Raw genomic sequence first — 20,851 nt, 5'->3', positions numbered from 1 at the left:
TCATCTGCCCACCCCTGTAACCTGTCCAGGTCCAATTGCAGCCTATTCCTCCCTTCTAGTGTGCCCACATCCCCCCACATCTTAGTGTCGTCTTCAAATTTGAATGGGGTGCTTTTTACACCCTCATCCAAGTCGCTCTCTCTCTCACACACACACACACCTAACAAATATACACATACCCACAACCTACCATTAATCACGGGTGTAAACACTGCCATGCCCTCGAACTTCGGGTTGCTTACAGTTTTGTCCAAGATTAGCCCACCAATGCTATTAGAAAAGACACAAAGAAAGAGTATTACCTACTTGTTCCTCTTCCACATGGGGCAGAGTGTATAAGCACCGAAACCTTCAGCTCAGAAAAAATACAGATGAAAATCCCTGATTGTAACAGGCCACTTCATGGCCCAGAGCGAGACTGTTTTAAAATAGGCTTCTTTTATAGTTAATTTTTTTACCAAAAGATATTCTTGGAGCTGTTGACAGTGGTATCAGGAGATAACTATACAGGGATTATGAATGATCAGGTGTTGTTTTGGTGACAACAACACAGCTAGACTGTGTGTCACACCACTGCACTGCAATGACATGGTAGAGGAAACTGGAGGAAGAGCTTACATTTCACATCACATCTGATTGTCCATGTCTGGCAGCACATATTCCTATTTTGTGGTATAGAAAAAGAGTTCAAGTGATCTGAGGCTGTACAAATGCAGTCTTTTTTTCTGGGTTTGTACAGCACCAAGCACAGTGCAACTGTGATCCAGGACTGGGGCTCCCAGGAGCTACCTCAATACTGCTGCACAGATAGGAAGTACCTCAGCATGGAACAGATATGTTTGGTTTACAGGAGGCCATATTTCCCCTTACTGGACTATTCCCACATCCTGAGCAAGGCCACACACTGGACCAAGGAAAGATGCACTGATTTTACAGACCTGCAAAGGCAGAGCTCACATTTGTATCTATTCTGTTCCCCTGTCCTGGAACAGCATTGCAAAAAGCATATTGGTCCTCAAAGGGCTTTTAATGCACTATCAAAATATCTCTTTCCCTGAGACTGCAGCAGTTAAAAGATATGGGACTATACATTGCCACCATCACCTCAGACAAGCAGAATTGTTGACTTCGTTCCAGACTGTTATTTCCTGAAACAGAAAACTAATCCTGTGCCTCTGTATATAGTGGTGGGGGGTGTATAAGCATGCACACAGACTTAAGGGGATGGTTTCTCCTGTATTTACCTGCTGATGCTCATTGCAACAATGACCGGCTGCCATCCAGATTTCAGGACAGTGGCAAGAGAAGGACTCTGCCTGGCAATGGCCACCCAAAGAGGGATCATGACAATGAAGCCTACACAGATGAGAGGTGACAGGTATTTCACATCTGGAGAGGAAAAGAAATTGTAGGTTAAATGCAACCTGCAGGTCGCTGGCTCCATAAGGCTGCACACAATCCGATTGCACAAAATCTTTGCACTTGGACAGGAAGGAAGCAGTGAACAGGACTCAAGTCTTTTTGGTACAAGACAGGAATCACATGATCCTGGAAACATTTTCTCACAGTCCATAGTTACCCTGTGAAACTCACTGCCACAGGATTTTCCTGGCACCAAGTGCAAGATCTATACTTAAAGGAAACATGTACAATTTTATGAAACAGGATAGAAGTGTACAAGGGACATTTACATCATGGTACAAATCAACTACTAATGCTCGGAACCTCAGTGGCAGCTACTCTTAAGGGCAAGTTATACCATAAATGGACAGTCGGAGGCATCCCATCCTTTCCTCTGAAGCATCTGGCAAGAGCTACTCTTGATGACAGGCTAGTAGACTAGATGGACAATTGATCTGATAGAAAATGAAAATTGTTCTCTCCTTATGCTCCATATGTTAGCCAGCTGGGTTGCAGGATTATCTCTTGCTAGCTTACAGGCTTTTCTCTGAGCTTTTTTTTTCCCATTCCAGCAGTAACATAACCTTGAAATGACCTTTAGAAGTGAACAGGGCTTAGAAGAAAAAAAGATTTGCTACACTACGAGAAAATAAACATGACTCAGAACCACAAGGAAGCACTAGAAACACCTTCAAGCAATGGGGATCCTGCCAGGCCTTTTTGATATGCTAATGTCTTTCCTACCAGGCTCTCCATCTGTTTTCTGTACTGGATCCAAATCTGGGCCAGTTGCAATGCAGTTATTTTTGCAGGTAATGAGACATACAAAGCAAGCTTGAAATGTACTTTTTTCCCCCCAAAAAGATGTTCAGATCCTTAAGGTACAGAGGTAAGACAGCACTCATTTTACTGAAACAGTATCTTACCTGTGTCAACACCTCTTTAACTAAGAAACACATTCATATTGCAATTCACTCATCACACCACCAAACCACAGCCTCTTTAGGGGTACAAATGGCAGCTACTTAACTTCGCAGTGTCACCTCTAGCCAGTGAGGAAAAGAAGCAAACAAGTTGGGGGGGTGTCTAATAGAGTTAAACACTGAACCTCCCCCCAGTCTTGCTGTTTGGGGCAGTCTGCTGACTTTTAAACCATAGGTCAGCAAGTCATGTGCATCCATCAGCTATAATCCAATGCTCACTGAATGATAAAGACTCTGATTAGAAGGAACTGGCTTTGGATCAAGTCTCAAGACAGTCTCTGGGCCCTAAATTTGAGCACCCATTCTCACAAATAGCTCCTTACAAAGCAAGCACTGTCACTGGCTTCCTGTTTGTTGAGTCAGGTATTCCTCCGTGCTAGCAAGGGAGGGCAGAGCCAGCCCCTTCCTTATGTAGAACTGCAAGGAACCAGTGTTGATGTTAAGAGATTAAAACACCACGTTAGAAGAAGGCTGTTGTACTTCTGGGAGCATGAGACCTAAAAAGGCATGTTACAGTATGGACCTCACCAGCATCCTGAAAGGAGTTTAATTCTCAGTGGTCACGAATTTAACAGCTCAGGTCACAGGAACTGCAGGAACCCGCACCTCATCCCATTCTCCCCCCCTGCCACAGCAGAAACCGTTTGTTTGGAAATCTAGAAAGCCCAATCGGGTGACACAGCGCTAATGAATGATTCAAAACTACCAATCCCCTGATGGAGCATTTGTGAAGGAACGTAGGCCCTTACCAGTTGCATTGGTATCCTTACCATACCACTCTCCTTCACCAGTATGTCATACTATCTATCTTGCACAGATATTACTTGAGTTGATGTCATGGAAGACAAGCCAGTTTTATATGGGTAGATGCAATAGCACCATAGGAAACTGCTTGTTAAGGGACTTTCTTTCTGAGGGGTAGGGGAACTAGACTGAAATGAACCTTAGACCTTATCCTGGTTCTTTCCCTTGGGTTTTTCTCCTATATACAAGCATGTGGAACAAGTTACTGTAAATCAGAAACAGCTGTCTCTCTCACATTTTCTGCTCTCAATTTTAAGTGACAGTTTGGTTTGTAACTGCAACAAGCTTTTATTTTTTAACACATCCTCAGTTGATTAAAAAAAAACGCACACACACACTAAGGCTTTTCTGTTCCTTTTCGAGGCCAGGCCCATGGTAATTGGCCTAGAAGTTTTCAGACAATTAAAGCAAAAATCAAATTTAGTCCCACCAGATGCCATATATTTTTCTGGCTCATAGTGGGGAAGCAGTTCGGGTGTCAAGTTAAGCCAGTGGCCGCAACTGCTGGGTAAAAGTGGTCTCTCTGCGCGTAAGGGCCTGCAGACGTGTTGGGAGGCTGCTCTGATGCATCATAACTCTTGCGCATTAGAGTAGACTTGATTAATCGAATCTTCAGGAGCATGATAATTACTGCACTCCAGCAGCCTCCGTGCCTTGTGTATCAGCATCCCCATGCAGCTGGTGGTGTTTTAACTAAAGCTCATTCAGCAACTTCAGTTAAAGCAGCCCTGCCACCATTTTGAAGCATGGGGACGCTGATACAGAAGATGCTGCTGGCAGTCAGAACCACTCTAATTAAAGTGTCCCCCACCACCCCTCTGCAACATGAATAAAAACACCCTGTGAGTCTATGCTGTTTTCCTTCCCCTGTTCCCAGCTGATCACAGTGCTTTGTGTTTACACAGCACGTTTTCCCAGAGGATCTAAGAGAAGTTAATGATACTGAAGCCCTAAAACAGTGTACTCTTCCTTGCAAAGCTCTTACTTGTATTTTACAGGTGGGGTTGCAGGGGTCACGACAGAACAAGTGATTAAGTTAGCATTACACTTAGTTAATGAAAGGTTCAGGAGGAGAACCCAGGAGTCCCGAATCCCAGGCTTCTGCTCTAACCATGATGGGCATTATCACCGTTCTACCAAAGATCGCAATAACCTCCTCTGGGTTCCCACCATCCAGGAAAAGACAGGTTCATACAAGAGGCGTTTAGGGTTATTTGCAGCCCTAGGGGCACCCTGGCATCTGGAATACTTTGCCCAACCTAGCTTTGAACATGCCTGGGAAGGGGGACATATCCCTTCCACGGCTGAACAGAACTCCATCGGGCTTCTCTTGATACCTGAGCTGTACCATACCTATGTATTTGAAGAGGGTGCTGCTGATTCCTGCCAGAAGAGAAAGGGTTATCAAGTCTCCAAGGCTTGCTGCTATGGGGGTGGCGACGTTGTCCGGGTTTATTCCCACTTTCCTGGCACCAATAATTACTCCAATCATCACCAGACCTAGGGAAGACACCAGATCAGAAATCAGACATGAGGGAGGATGCAGCCTATTCTACACTGTGCCACAGCTTGAATTGGGTCTGGTTTGGCACAAGGATGAGAGGAGGGCAGAGGGCAGCTCTCCACATGCTTGGATGCTGCACCCAGTGAAGGCTGGTCACACCGTGTGGGCCCAGTAGAGATGATGTGGCTCCCCCACAGTTAAGTCCACCAATGCTCCAAAGGAGATGCCCACCAAAACAAACTCCAAGGCTCAATGCAGCTATCAGTGAACAACTCAAATATAGGTACTTCCACATTCATCAAGCTAATCTCTACTGGCTTCAAGATTAGCTTGATGAATTCACAGATAGATACAAGGGGTGCCTATGCACGTGCTCCAATGCCTTCTGATTACAACGTGTTGGAGAAGACTCGATTAATCGCACTTTAGTGAAAGTGCCTCCTCTGCCGCTTTGAAACATGGGACGCTGAATACACGAGATGCTGCAACATTTTAATTAGATCGGCTCCTGAGAGCCAGTCTAATTACAGCACCCCCACCCCAGAGCATGCCTTGCCCAAAGTGAACAGGCATCAGCAGGCTGTACAAGGCTGGTGGCTTTCTCTGATCTAGATTCAATGGCACAAAGCTATTTTCCAGAGTATTATTCAATTACACTGTATTGATTTTGTACTCAGTTTTCAACTAGTCAGGTAGCTCTGCACTGCCATAAGCAGATCCTTAGCCAGCTCTGTGGCTTCAGGCTTAACAGGCTGATGCATCCCTATGCAATATGAATGACCCACTGGGTCACATCGCCCTTGTGGCTATTCGAATATACACTGGGGATGCACTAGGAATAGCATATCTTGTATCCATGTAAGGGGTTGGACTAGATGACTCCCGAAGTCCCCTTTTAACCCTATTATTCTGTGACAGTCCTGGGATCCAGATGTGCCCCCAGCCTGAGCTGTGCCAAGCAAAACTGGCCCGCAGGTCAGGACCTTAGGCTCCGGTGCTCTTGGAAGTTTAGTTTGTTAATATAAGCTAGTGAGCCCCAGGCTCAGCACAGAAGAGCAGGTGAGAACCTCGTGGCACACAGAACTCGCGTCCGGTTGTGGAAAAAGGATCTGAAGATCACACGTCCCAGTCTGACCCCATTGTTTTATGACTAACTTGGGCAGTCTCCAAGACCCCAGCGCAAGCCCAGATGAAATTTCCTCGTGGCACTGTGTCATATTCTGATGCCCTCAGGCACCTTGCTAACCACTGTGGGGATGGAGCTGAAAACACAGGCTGGAAAAGGAGAACGACTCTGGCTCAGAAGCCATGCAGCTGCTCAAGGAAGCCCACCAGCGCCTTCTGGAGGACGCTCGCTCTTCCCACACACCACAAATGCAGCCCCATAGATGAAATCTCCCGTCAGAGACAATAACATGCCCCCACTGTCTTCTTCCAAAATGCACATGCACCACAACATAACGCATGTTGTCTTGTTCCCTTCTACACGCACTGATTGAATTCACTGCCCTCAGTGCACACCCAGATCCACCTCTTTGTACTAACAATTTGTGACCATTTCTACAATAACCCTAACATGAGCTGAAGGACTAAGAGACACATAAGTCAAATCCTTCATTTTGATACCCAAAAAGGTACTTGGACGACAGAGGGAAGTGAGGGTTAATGAAGCCTGCAGAGTTTTTAAGATGTCTAAAATGTCTTGTGCTCCTCACATAGGCAGAGCCCTCACTCCCTGGCCTCCCTGCATCCACACTCTCTCAGAAGACTTTGCAGTGCTTATGTGTAGTGTTTCGAGTCCGTAACACGTTCCCGTCTCCTCACCATTAGGGGATCTCCTGGTGCCCTCTTGTGGCACATCTGTGAACCTCTACTCTTATCTTCGACCAACAGATGCCCCAAAATGGCACTACTGTAAAGCGGCCCATGCAAACATACTTATTACCCCATTTTATAAACAGAGATGCTTGGAGAATCGAAGTAGCTTGTCCAAGATCAAACAGTGAGTGAGATGCAGGGAGGGAAGTCACAGGTGCTGCTTTATGCAAAGAGGGACAGCTGGGGCAGTCATTTCTCACCTCCCCCAAACACCTGCCATGTTTTCTTAGCTCTACATGTTATATGAGAGATTGAAATGTGTGTGCCTGTGTGCGTTTCGTACCTGGTATATTTTGGATAGGGCAGTACTAAGCTGCCACACACACTCACGGTGCAGTCATTGCAAGATCATCTCTACACTTAGGTGTAGCTCCCGCTCAGCGCTGAATGTCATATCCTGCTCTACCGTGAGAGAGACACCAAGGCACACATTTGGATGGACATTGTTATGTGTGCTAGATGGTACGGTGGGCTTCAGAGCCGCTCAGAGATCTGCCCTGGGACAGTTAAGCTGACCTCCAAGAAGACAGAGGAAGGAACTCATCTGAAGGATGACACCTCTTTGTGACAGCAGTTCTTCTCTCATGGTTAATCTCAACCCTACCGGACCGGATGCTGAGTTTCCAAACTTTCAGAGCACCGAGGACAGCCCGCAGTTCTGTTCTTTCTTTCACACACAAGCATGTGACAAAGTTCAGAGCTGAATGAAAATGTCTTCCTTACTGAACACAGAGACTGGGAGGCACAGCCCACTAAAGACAAGAGAGGCCCAACCTTGGGGATCAGAGAGCCCAGAAATCAACAGAGCATGGAGGCAAAAGGGATGGGGATGCAGATCATAGGGTCCAAACAAGGATTCAGATGGGAACCCTGGACAACACTTGCGGTCCTATACAGTCTCTGGATGCTGCCCAGGGCATCTATGCACTGCTGGGCGACTAGACGAGAGGCAGGAACACCTGCCCCATGCAGATTCCTCCTCCTGGGGCCTTCTTTGCCAATACTGAGAGGTGCATGAGGAGGAAGTTTCAGGACTTCCTCTGGAGGCTGCACATGTATGACCTTGATAGCATCAGAGTCAAGTTCCCTCATGTACCTATGCGTTTCAACCCCTCGCCTAGTGGGGAGAAGGGGGCTTGGTCTCCATGTTATAAACCTGAAAAGGGACCAGCGAGGGGTAGCGATTCAAACAATATCAGTCACATTTTGATAACATGGGTTCCTGTTGGTTGAGAACACAACTGAGACTCCCCAAATCGCTTCACATCCATTACCAAGCACTCTGCAGACAGGGAAGGTTTGTGGAGGACAGGGAAGCAAACCTGCAACAAATGACAATGAGGATCTTGCTGGCTGAGCTCCAGAAGGTGGTTAATGAAACTCACCGAGTGAGAGCGCGGCTATGAATGCTGTAGTCACACTGCTGGCGCACAGAACCGCTGCCTGATTCAGCTCCACATACCCCTTTGAGATTGCTCCCAGGATGACAGCAGCTACAGCAGCCAGAAGCCCCACCACAGTAGCTTGTACCTGTTGGGCATAAAAAGCACTGGTAGGCCATCTTCCATGACACATCAGTGGCTGTGAAAAGATACGCAAGAGACTGCACTCCCTAACCCCACCTAACTCCCATCACCAGCACCATGCTAACAGAAATGAGATGCAGGGTAATTCCTCCTCAAGCTTTAGAAACTGACCCCTGCAGGTCAAGCTAGCCATGCACCTTTAAAGGAAAATCCAACCGAGCGCTCAGTACTGGGGCTGTGTGAAACGGCACCGTTCTGTTTTGACTTGTGTTTCAAGGTTTCGACAGAACAGTGTTTCATTTCTAATTTCAGTTCAACTCAAAACAGCTGCTCCATTTTGCTTCGTTGAAACAGTGAAGCTGTTCCGACGCTGTTTGACGTTTCGCCCATTAGCTATAATGGGGAAGCTCGAAACAGCCTCTCATCTGGCAGGCACATTGAGGCTGCGGGCTCTAATCCGCCTGCCAGATAAGGGAGGGAAGCCGGCGCTGCTGCCTGGCATTGGAGAAGGGAACTGAGTCCAATTGCTCAGTTCCTCTCCCCAGTGCTCGATCTAGCGCTGGGGATGGGAACTTAGCCCGGCTGGATTGACTTCCCATCCCCAGCTCGATCGTAGGGCTGGGGAGGCGAACTGAGCAATCGGGCTCAGTTCCCTTCCTCATCCCCATCGCAGCGCTTGGGAGGGGAACTGAGCCTGGGCTCAGGTCCCTTCACCTGCGCTGTGATCGGCTTCCCATAGCCAGGCAGCAGGAGACGGGGAGAGCCAGGGCTGCCGGCTGCTGCTGGGAGCACAGCCCTGGTTCTCCCGTCTCCCACCACCTCACTGCTGGCTGTTTCGAAACTCAAAATGTTTCAAAACATTTCGAATAGCTTCTTTTTGTTTTGAGGCTGTTTCAAAGCCCTTCGTTTTGATTTGATTTCGCTGTTTTGAGCTCGAAATGAGTCGAAACAGTGTTGAATCGAAACAGCCGGAGAAATTTCACACAGCCCTACTCGCTACTGACTGTAGCAAGCTGATGACAATGTATGTGCACTACTGCCTTCTACTGAACGGGATCACGATGGGTCTGTGGACCATTTGCTCTCTACAGCTAACACTTGATGAAGATTCCCATTTGAGTAAGTAAAATTGGCCTATGCTTTAGAAATAGGAGAACCACGTTCTCTCCCCAAGGGTGTTGAGTGGCTATGAGTGTGTGAACAAGTGTAAAGGTGGTCACAGATTTGGCACAAAAATCAAGAGACCTTCATGGAAAGGCTCCATGCCAAAAATCCCAAGCAAGTGGGCAAAAGTCCTAGAGGTCTGAAAAGCACAGATAACTGTATCCCAGAGATACAGTTATCTGTACTTCACACTTCAATGGTGGGACATCCCTCACTCCACACAAAACGGAAGTCCCGTCCACCAAAGCATCTTAGAAAGCTGATCTGTGCATGTGGAGAAAAGGAAGGATGCAGAGGCACACTGTGAACATCCCACAGTCCAACAATGTGCAACACCCGGGTTTCTGGGTGCAAGTTACAGTACAGAGAGTTCCTAGAGTCAACTGGTTTCTCATAGGGGCAGACTCCCTGCCACCTGTAATAAATCAAAGCTTGTTCACACGGGAAAACAGACTGGAATTGCTATTGTGAAATAGCTTTTTGGCAATAAACTCCCCACGTAGACACTTTTATTGCACACAAAGACAAGAATGCCTTTCTGGAGCTCAGCTCAACCCACAAGGTGTATCCAAAGTGGAGTTACTGCAGAGCACTGCTTGTGCTTTACAGTCACACCTCGCTTCTTCTAGAATAAACTGCCCTGTGTAGAGAAGCCCTACAACTAACAGAGATGGCAGGAAGCGTTGGCTCCATAATCCACCTCAGTGCAAATCCCCAAGAGAGAGCTGCCCTAGAAAACACTGTTTAAAGAAAGGAGAGGGCATTCTCCACAGCTCCAGCTCACCTGAATCAGCGCTAAATTGCAGGTGGCCATCTTCCACTGTTCCTGGGTATCATCCATCTGACCAGTGTTAGCCTGAAAGTGAACAGAGAGTAAGCATAAGGCACTGAGAGCCACCAAATTAAGCAAGGCTTCACTTGCACCTTGTGGGAAAGGGCAAGCTAAAGCCAAAAAGGCAACAGTTCCCAGCCAGTGTCTTCAATCTTCCCGCTTCTCCCTCTTTTCTCATTACTCAGAATTCCCCAAACCTGCCCTCACCTCTGAACCAGAGGTCAGGTCCTGTCACTAGGAGGTGGGGAGGACATCAGAAGATATTTGTGTACACAAAGCCTGCAGGGCAAGTCCAAATATTACTACCTCCCCAAGGCTCAGGGTCCCAAAAACGTCATCCTTGCTGCTCTGGCACAGCACCTGCCTTTGAAAACCTGATGTGTGGTGCCAGGATCTTGGGGCTAGCGTGGGAAGGCAAGGCCTCTCTACTTCACCACAGGTCACGAGGTCCAGCAGCCTGAGACCATTCCCTCTGAGACTCACGACAGAAACTACTGAGCTGATGATGCTGTGCTCACTAAAGGAGGACATGATAAAATAACCCCCTCTCAACCCCAAGAGGGAAAGAGAAATGCTTTCAGAGTAAGATTTGTAGAAGGAACAGCATCAAGGGGCCAAAGTATCAGGCTGATGAGATTCCCTCTCAATCGTCTCAGGCTCAGAGATACCCTGTCATCTCACACAAAGGCTAATAAAGCCATTTTCCCCTACTTACTCCTCATAAGTTGTTGGGGGTTTTCCCAGCCCTAGCCTGTCTCAACAACAGATTTGCAATGCGAGCATCCCAAAGCAATAAAACTGCTACAGGAACTTCTAAAGGGCAGTTAACCCCTGGGGCAGTGGTGGGCAATTATTTTGGTGGGAGGGTCACTTAACAAGTTTTGGTGAGCTGTCAAGGGCCACACAGATAAAAATCTTTCTAAAGGTATCATATGCCAGAAATCAAACACCAACTATAACATTTAAATTTTATTTCAAAAACATTTTTTTGTCCTGATTTGTTTTCTTGAGTAATGTATATAAAGTCAATTGCATAATAGCTCAAGATAAAGTCTTACTCTTATATATTGTGAGGGGGGATGGGGGGAAAGGGGGAATGTCAGGTTGGGGGGCATGTAGGAGGTGTGGGGGGGACGGGGACTGCTCACATGCTAAGACCTGGCAGCTGGCTGGGGAGTAGGGGGTAGGGGGGAGCAGGAGGTGCATGCAGCAGAGCTCACCTTGGTGGTGCAATGCAGGTGTGGTCTGCCCTCCCCCTTCCCATCCAGCCTGTGGTTCCCCCTGAAGTGCTGCACATGGGGTGGTGCCCTGGCTGCTCCTGCCCAGGGCAGCCTGTGCCACGCTCCCACCTGCATCCGCTGGTCCTGGCTCCGGCTCCAGCCCCAGCCAGCGTGCACAGCATCCCAGCTTGGCTGCTTCTGGTGTGGCTGCAGCTGCCCAGGTACTGCATGGCTTCCCCTGCCTCCAGCGGCTCCTCCTCCTCCTGCTCCTACTGCACCACTCCAGGCGGACGCAGGGAGCTGCAGCTGGACAGCTCCTACCCCAGTGCACCAGGCTCCAGCTCCCTTCTGCCTTCCACCCATGCCGCCCGCCCAGCGCAATAAGCAGCCACCTGCAGACGGCCAAGAGGAGGGAATGTGGCTGGAAGCTGGAGCTGGAGCCCTGCATGCTGGGGCAGAAGCCTTCCGGCTACAGCTTCCCCCAGCCTGGAACAGTGCAGGAGGAGGAGAAGGAGGAGCTACTGGAGGTGCAGGGAGCCAAGCAGTACCTGGGTAGCTATATCTGTACATTCCCATGCTGGAAAGCTGTGTGTGCTGGTCGGGGTTGGGACCAGGGCTGGGGCCAGCAGGTGTGGGAGGAAGCACAGTGCCAGCCCTATGTGGGGTGCTGCAGGGGCAGCTGTGGGCTGGATCCAATCAATTGGTGGGTGCCTGTCCATAGGCCAGATCCAATCAGTTGGTGGGCTGGATCCAGCCCATGGGCCATAGGAAAACAGGGTATGAACCTTATTGACACACACACATGCCCAGAAATAACTTATTTCTGCTTAGCAGAGGAGTCACATACATACCCGTACACACAAGCATACATGACATTATCAAACTTAAGACTCCAGCAGACCAAAGGAATCCTCTTTCCCATCCTCTCTGCCAAATTTTACACTCACAGCAGTAGACAGTCTGGATGCCAGTGTCATTTCAAGGTTACCCTTCAGGCCAACCAAGGCAGGAACCAGGATGAAAACTTCTGTAATTGTCCGAAACACATCCCAATGCTGGAAGGAAGAAAACAGGAAGAACATCTCCTTTAATGGCATTCTCTCTGTAAGCTGTGTTTCAAGTGTTTATGATTCCCCCTTCACTTCCTATTCTTCAGGGAAGAAATGCACTGTGAAAGGGCTGGCATGGTCCACCCCAGAGCCAGCTGCATTTTGGTGGTGGGTAAAAGCTTTATGCTGTCTTGGGCAGAAAGACACCATTATATTGATGACTGTAACTGAAACTATCGTCATGCAGAGATTATCTCACCTTTTCTTGCTGTGAAGTTTTCCTGCACCCCCTCTGAGTCTGGTGTTGAACACAGTTGGAAACAGGGTGACTCATGAGTTGGATCCAGCAGGACATCCCCTATATTCCCATCATTACCTGGGGGAAGACTTGCATCTAGCTGTCATTTCAATCAGAACACTACATTTGATGTGACATCTCAAGCAACTTCTCTGAGTCACATAGATGCATTGTGCACCTTACTGCAATATATCACTCAGTACTTTGGCAGATCATTTATTTCCCAGCGCTGAACTATGGTAGGAGGTTAACCAAATCACACTGTAGTGAAGGAGGACATCAGAATCAAATGGCAGAGCAGACCAGCTTATCATAAGGCTCTGAGGTCTGCCAAGTCGTTGTTACCTTGCTCCAAGCACTGCAGCCAGAAACTCTTGTCACTGATGGGGGTGGGGGGAATCTGATGATCTGATAAACTGTGAGTCCAGCTGTCAAAGTCCCTGCTCATGTCACTTGTACTCAGAGGACACTCTTGCCACACACAGCCACTTAGGAACACATCAAAGCTGAATGAAGCAGATGCAATTAACCCTGACAATGTTTTGCAGAGGTAAGTGGTCTGACATCTCCAAAGGGCTGAACAGCTGCTAACCCTGCTGATGCCATGAGGAGTTGCAGGTGTCCCTCACCATCTGAAGAATTAGCCCACAGAGCACCAAACAAACATAATTAAAAAAAATTGTGAAACACCCCTTATCAGTACATGGCCGATGGGCAAAGTATGAATTCTGCTGCCACAGGAGGACTCATCATCCTGCAGTGATGACCTGGAAAAGATGTGTTAAAGGATGTTAAGAGCTATTGACAGTAAAAAGTAAATAAAAAGAGAAAGGAGAGGAGCACAAGTCAGGCTGACAGAGATCAAACAAAAGTGGAGGTCTTTCAGACAAGGGTCTTTGGGTAGATGTGATACCTTTTATTAGACCAACTGAGTAGCTGGAAAAAAGTTCTTAGCAAGCTTTCAGGCGCAATCACCCTTCTTCAGGCATAGGAAGTCTTTCAGAAACACTTTACCACCCAAAAAACACTCAGTTAAAGATGCCAGTGTCCCATCTCCTTAATGAAGGGCTATGATGCCTGTTCTATCTTACAGAAAAAACTAGGAAAAAGACAAACCTGAAAACCTTGCGAAAAATGAGCCTTAAAAGAAAAATCACACATACACACAACCTTGCACATTTTACAGATAAAAAGAGGCTAAACAAGTGATACAACTCCCATGTCTTTACATCTCCCATGCAGAATATGGCTTTGTTAGATAAGCGTGACCTTGCATTTTTAATGGTCCTGTATGAATCTGGTGGGTTTTATGATCAGGTAAATTGTTATTTTTCACTAGAAAATCTCATTGGTAACTTGCCAGGGGTCAAAAGGCTTATTTTACTGTACCTAACACCCAGAACCCCTGTCATGGAGTAGGACCACACTGTGCTGGGTGCTGTACAAATGCAAGACAAAGAGAAGGTCCCTGCTCCAAAGATCTTACAATCCAAATTGCCTGGCAAAAGGAGCAAAGCTGACATGATTATACAGAGACAATCTGCAGTACCTCAGAGACAATCCTCCAGCTCAGTTTTGTGATGTTATGGAAGCATAACAGAACCATATGCAGGCCAGGCCCTCTTTACAATGGTGTTGAGGTCCAGTCCAAGCAACCATGTGCTAGGCAACGCTGTGTGCACAGAGATGAGAGGGGCACCTGCATAAAGACAACAGAGCTAGACTTGGAATAGCAACATCTTCATGATCCTCCTCTTCAGACTGAAGGGAAAACCAATTTTGGAGACAAGGAAACACCCCCTTCAACACTGCAAACCCACTGTGAGCAACAAACTCAGAGCCCAAAACCCAGGGGATCAGAAAGGAAACCTGATTCCCTTGTTTCACTGCCAATCAGTGAGGGCTGGGGTGGTGCAGGCACTAAGGTGCACAGTTGACAGCCCCAAGGTCACAAATTTGAGGCCACAGCAGAAGTGCTCCAACAAATCTGCAAATTCTGCTAAGTACCTTGTCACAACAAAAACGCAAGAAGGAAGGACTGTTGGTCAGCAGCAGAAGTCCAGAATAAATGGAGAACAGCCAGCTCTTCCACCTCCACTCATCTCTTGAGCTTTGGGCAATCAAGGGTAGAGGTAATTTAGGTAAGTGCCTTTACCCTGGACAGTGTCCCACTGGGGATGAAAAAGAAGCTTTATTCCTGCATGCAGTCACTTGAAATACAATCCCCCTGGATTAAATGTTACTGTAACATAATGGGCAGAGTCACAAGGTCCTGCAAGGTCTGTGCCTCTCTGACACCATCAGGCAGCCTGGAGGTCAACACAACTAGCGGACTGGAAATTCCTATCACGTCAGAATTGGCATCGAGATACGCTCAACACCCTGGTGCCTCAGGCACAAACAGGTAAAAGTGGCGTGGCCAGGATGCTGAAGCACTCTAGTTCTCTTCAGAGGATACAACAGACCCTGAGGAGCTGCTACCAGTCAATGCAACTTAGAGCAGCCTTGAGGCTGCTCTTAAATTGTCCCAGGTCTGAACTCTTCTCTGTTCAATCCCAATGCAGAAAGGTGATTTATACCTTTATTCCCACCCCCACCCCTCAAGCTGAAGACTCGTCCCTCTAATTTAGATATATAATAATGGCATTCAAAATTAACAGATTAATCTGCATACAGCCCTCTGTCTTTACCATAACCTAAAATGCAAAGCTGCTCGCTGTGCCAAATTCAGCCTTAAAATAGGCAAAGGAAAAAAATGCAAGGACATTTATAGTGCAGTAATGAGACCTACTGATTTCCTACCTGGTCTCATGTTTGACCCAAGAGCTATCTCATTTCTTCATTTCCTCCACATTTGAATCTCTCTTGCCTAGGGCTGTCCAAATGGCAGCCCACAAGGAGCCCAGGGAGTGGGGCAGTGCAGCAAGCTGCATAGGGAGGGGGAAAAATCAAACTCACATGGCGAAGTGAAAGGGATACGCAGTTCAACAGTGGGGCAGGCACCCAGTGCAGCCCACATGGGTACCCAGTGAAGCAGGAGGTGGACAGAGCATCCATGAGGCGTGCAGCTTGGTGGCCTGTGCCTCACCTGGTGCAAGCCCCATGGTATGACCCTTAGGGGCTTAGAAGTTGGGCAGCCTTGCTCTAACCCATTGCTGCTATTTAGCATGTAACTGGCAGAGCATATAGGATGCAGCTAAAGATGCAGTTGCTTCTACCACATCCATCTCGAACTGGAATAAGCCCTGATTTGGAAGCTGCTCCTCTAAATGCTTCCATTTCTGCTTAGTTTTAAAAGGGCCCTGGAATGCATGTGAAAGCTTTCTCTCCCCAAACTGTTATCACCACCACTCAGCTGATGATTACGGGAAACTGCATAGCTTCTCTGGATGACTACACTCACATGTGGAAGAAAAGTTGTTATTAATAGTATCCCAAACTAGAAGCCTCCAGGGGCAGAGGCACATACCTTCCTATCTTTCTCCTCTCCCGCCTCCCACGCCTCCCCACCCCATTTGGCTCATAGTTGCTAAAATAACTCATGGACAGTCCTGACTCCTTTGAAATCAGTGACAAAACTCCTGTTGACTTCAACAGGGCTAAAACTTCCTGGCCTCCAGCAGAAATAATATTAAGCTCCTCACTGCTGGGGCTACAGGCTTTTGAAAGCCCCATGTGGCTATATATGTAACCCATTGGCTGACTCCATTTATCTAAGTGGAGTAGGAGATGACTCGCATCACTGTTCAACTCAAGAATTCATGCTGCTATTATTAAGTTATTATTTTTGTGCAAATTACTATCATGAATGCTTCTGCCAATATCTACACCGGGGTAGGCAACCCCCCGCCATGCGTGCCAGAGTGTGGCACCCACGTTTTGCTCGGCACACATGCCTTGGGGCAGACGGCAGGGAAACGCTCTGCCATAACAAGGATTGGGCCCCTCGTGGCTCCCCCACTGTCTGCTCCTGGCACACCAGCAACTTACCAGTCAAGGTTGTGGGTGCTTTTGGCACTCTTCCCAAAAACACTGCTGACCCCTGGTCTATGCACTTTGCTGACAAGCCTCCAACTTTGACCCATATGGGTAGGGAGAGAGAACACTTAACTTTAACAACTGTTTTTCAACCAACAATTGTATGCTAAGAATGTGGCTGGGAGTGGAAAAGCCAGTATCTTCCCATTTCTCAGGAGGTACTGGTAGGAAGAGAGTGGTAGGTATAGAGAGTGGAAAATTACTAGGAGCAAGAAAAAGAGATAGGGGTGATAATGGAGCACTTTAAATTGGACTCACAGGGGAAAGACTGTAAGAGATGTATAGAAAGTGCTGAGCAGGTGAGGGAAAAAATGGGTAGGCTTTTACAGCAAGGGGGTCCTTGGTATTACTGTGGGAATAATTCAGGTTAAGGAAAAAACATTGGGCACATCCACATATGCAATTAATGTGACTGAATATACTCCAGCTCAGATTGAGTTACTGTCTACATGTGCATTTAAGTGCAGTAATTTACTGTGCCGCTGGATACCGCTTGTATCTATTGGGACTATCCAATAACACAGTAAATTAGTCTACTGTACCCTAATTGCCGTGCACGTGTAGACGGTGACGTTTTACTGTGCAGTAAAGCGTCTCATGTCAACATGCCCATTATGAATAGCCTGCTGGCCTGAAGACAGTCAGACTCCAAAGGCAACACTTCAAGCTTATTACAGGTCCAAAGGAAAGGATAAGCTAAATGAGAGGGCAGGTTTCTAGGAAGTTTGCTGTTTCCTAATTGTCTTGTGCTTTATCTTTTATATTAAAAGCAATGTTGTCTTCAGGAACGCTATGGAAAGCCTATCTGTGTCTGCCTGCTTGTGCCTACAGACGGCTCCTGAAGGGTTACGCTCTAAACGTCCAATGGGAGTCTGGAAAAGAGTGTGCTAAGTTATGGGAGGGGAATCTGCAAGAGGTATCAAGTTATGGGTTCCAGCTCACTGCAGGGGACCTAGATTGAGGGCCTGAACATCCCGAGTATGTATACAGGCCCCAAGAAAGGGCAATGCCCGGACTCTGTGCAAATTCAGAGGCTTAAAATGCCTGACGATCTGGTGAGAAGTCAAGGGTGGGGGGGATTCCGGCTAGCAGTTTTCCCAGTCATTCAGCAACTGGACAAAAGGAAGAGGCACCTTCTCTAACAGATCTGCTTAAGAATCCTTCAGCGAAGTGGGTTTTCACTGAAAAATGCCAGTGTTAAAACTGAAGCATATGGGTTTTAGGCATACCTAGGTTGGTACTCACCTGGGCACTTGCCTGGAACGTAGGAAAGCTAGATTCAAGCCCCTAGTCTGAGTCAGGCTGTTTGCTTTTCTAGGGTGAAGGATAGTCAAGGGAGATCCATCCACTACAAACCTGATCTCAGCTTCATCCCAATGCAGAATGTGAAACCTTTTTAAATCCTGAAGAGTTCTGCAGGCCAGGAAACACCTTTCCCACCCAGCTTTCATCACTCAGGCCCCCAAAATTACAGGGTCAGTCTTTACAATGCAGACTCACAACATAAGGGCAGTGCATGTATGTACTCTCACTTCAACTATGAGAGTATGTACTCTCACTTCAACTATGAAGGCACTGCTTGTTGGATATTGTTCACATCTCCCTAACAAAGGAATAGGAGGGGATTTTAGAGGACACTTTGTTAGAGCAATTGACAATCCATTACAAGACTCCTAAATGTCAGAGCACCTTCTGCAAAAGTATCAGATGGTCTTCTGCAATGGAGCAGGATGCACAGGTGACAAGGGCTAGAAAATGCCTCTGAATTTAGTGAGGCTCAGTGTAGTGATGTCATTGCCTCATGATGTCATTGCCTCATGATAACTCATCATGATGTCATTGCCTGTCTTGTGTCTGATGATGTTTTGGCATCTGACTTATGATGGCTGACTGTCTGGCACTGGTAATGCTGGAGTCTGCCCAAGTAATACCTCCTCAAAGCTTTCATACTGATTTGCGGTGCCTTCACTTTGCCTTTAAGCAGTCAGTTTCATTGCCCAATTTTTCCTCTTCCTAAGAACTGGAAACAGCGTTATAAAAATCTTATCCTAATGTTTTGCTGCAAGCATAGTCCTATCCTAGCGAAATTCCCAAGAGTGTAATAGAGAAAGTAGACAAGAATAGCCTGGACTCTAGTATTTATACAACCCATCCAATACGCACGCATCCAACACGCAATATATGTTTTCCATCCAAACTGATACAAAGCTACAGCAGCATGGTAGAGCAGGGCCTGCTTTCTGACAAGTGCAATGGACACAAGTCTATATTACCAGGCTGGGGGAGGATTAGTGCAGTGCCTGTTTCCTGCTCTGACCTCTAAGGCTGCAGGTAACTGCTGCGTGTTATTATATTGCATGGTGGGGAGGGTGGAGGATGGAAAAGCCAGGGAACTCTTGTAATGCTACAAGGCAGGTTTGTGCTGAGGCCCAGAGCACATGTCGGTGAAGGCTGATAAGGAGTGCACAGTGTATCCTATACAGTACACACAAACAGGAGAGCATATTCTCAAGTTAACCTCCTTTCTTTGCCACTCCTCACATTCCCTTTGATCCAGTTTGTTCTTTGCACTCTTTGCTTTCTCTTGTTCAAGTGAAACAGCAAGATGCTGCTTTCCCAAACACTTAGGTGCCCTTGAGTGAGTCCTGCTGGGGTGCAAATGCCAGAAAAGCCAACATGCTCCCACTTGCTTCAAGCGCTACAGCTATGCTTGCAAAGCCACACCAGCAGTCTGATCTGCAGATCTACCTACATTAGACACCCAAACAAGATCAAATTGTGAGTTTCTATTTGTTCTGCTCGCCAGATTTTGATCTCGGACACTATGGTGCAAGTCCAGCCTGACTCCACTGAGGTCAATATGGGGGACTCTAAATTTACATCCATGCCACGAGGCCAGAACCTGCCCTGGAATCCCTTAGAATTAGAGTCTGGAGCATCCTAGTCTTTTTAAGTTACTGCTCTGCAGGTATCGTCAAGATAATCCACGTTCCTCCTCACTTTGAGAACTGCCATGGATACAAGAGGTTGTTCTCAGAGAACTAACTTGCTTCAAAATGTGAAGAACAATTTGCCACCACCACAGCTTGGAACTGCAGATTGATGACAACTATCTTGCAAGAAACGAATGCACTGTAGCATCCGCTTGATTCCAGTGCTAGGAACTGGTACAGTTTCACCCACGCTGCTCCCCATATTCTGCCTGGATGCAATATGTACCTAGGATACAACCTGTCCAGCAGCCCATTCCTGAATATGAAGCTACGTACTGTGTTTAGGACAGCCCTTCCTATGTACTGCCACAAAGCAGATACTCTTCAAGCCTCAAGGACTATGGTGCTTATTGGACTGCATGGCCCACCACACAAGGTCATCAGATGGGTTTTCAAGGTCATCAAATGGGTTTTCAAGGTCACCCAAGCAAACCAGCTCTCTACCCCTGCTACAAAGCTGCTTGGTCACACATACATACTTGAACAACGTCCATCAACAGGCCGGCAGCCACCATGCCCAAACCAGCCAAAAGGAATGGTATGAAAATCTGTGAGGCGATGGAGAAGGATGTCTCTGGAAGAAATCCATTGGCTGACCTGGTCAGCTGACAGGTAAAACCTCTCAGTTTCTTCCCATGGAAGCACAGCTCCAACTGCAGTTGGGTGACCACCATGGTCAAACGTTGTTAACCCATTTTCAACAGGCTGATCGGCAGGAAAAGCAAGGAATCATCCAGGCAGGCTCACAGCAGCTTTCTCTGAGGTTCAAAGACACAGTTCCTCTAACCCACACCAACGCTGCTGAGCTCCTTTAGCTTCACCTCCTTCACCCGGCAGCAGGGCTTTCCAGAGCACCGGGACGAGGTTATCTCCTATAATCAGTTCAACTTGATTGAGCTCAGGCTGCTGCAGCCTTCAAGGAAGATATTTCTCTGTGTTATCTCAAGGGAAGTTCAAAAGTGGGAAAAGAAAGATCACAGAGATGTTTGGGGATAAACAGTCATAAGTCCACACCTCCTTCCACTACCACCACTTCAGCAAGAACCAGAAAGACCTGTTCAGGCTATGGCATTAGATGAGCAGCAGGTCATGCAGGAATGCCTCAGCATACTCCACGAGGCTGGTGTCCTTTCTCCTCAGCTTATATTCCTTGTCCGGAAG

General features: G+C 47.3%; 1 protein-coding gene across 2 annotated transcripts in view; it reads right to left on the bottom strand.

The window, feature by feature from the left end:
• The window catches only part of SLC41A3 (solute carrier family 41 member 3), a 32,582-nt gene that overhangs the window by 6,396 nt on the left and 5,335 nt on the right, over positions 1 to 20,851 (bottom strand). Inside the window, exons 1-7 of one of the 2 annotated variants that reach the window (XM_019504926.1) lie at positions 20,170 to 20,845; positions 12,260 to 12,367; positions 10,045 to 10,116; positions 7,956 to 8,100; positions 4,542 to 4,688; positions 1,245 to 1,389; positions 191 to 270 (exon numbers count right to left, since the gene is read on the bottom strand). In XM_019504926.1, coding sequence (XP_019360471.1) covers positions 191 to 270; positions 1,245 to 1,389; positions 4,542 to 4,688; positions 7,956 to 8,100; positions 10,045 to 10,116; positions 12,260 to 12,367; positions 20,170 to 20,364 — 892 coding nt within the window. In that variant the 5' untranslated portion in view covers positions 20,365 to 20,845. Of the gene's footprint in view, positions 1 to 190; positions 271 to 1,244; positions 1,390 to 4,541; positions 4,689 to 7,955; positions 8,101 to 10,044; positions 10,117 to 12,259; positions 12,368 to 20,169; positions 20,846 to 20,851 lie in introns of those variants that run through there. The other variant, XM_019504925.1, reaches the window with a different exon arrangement.

This window comes from Gavialis gangeticus, unplaced genomic scaffold, assembly GCF_001723915.1.
Source record: "Gavialis gangeticus isolate Ggan-Ray unplaced genomic scaffold, GavGan_comp1, whole genome shotgun sequence".
In the NCBI taxonomy this organism is placed as follows: domain Eukaryota; kingdom Metazoa; phylum Chordata; order Crocodylia; family Gavialidae; genus Gavialis; species Gavialis gangeticus.
Note: the sequence above shows the minus strand (reverse complement) of the source record. Positions and strands in the feature narration are given on the sequence as shown.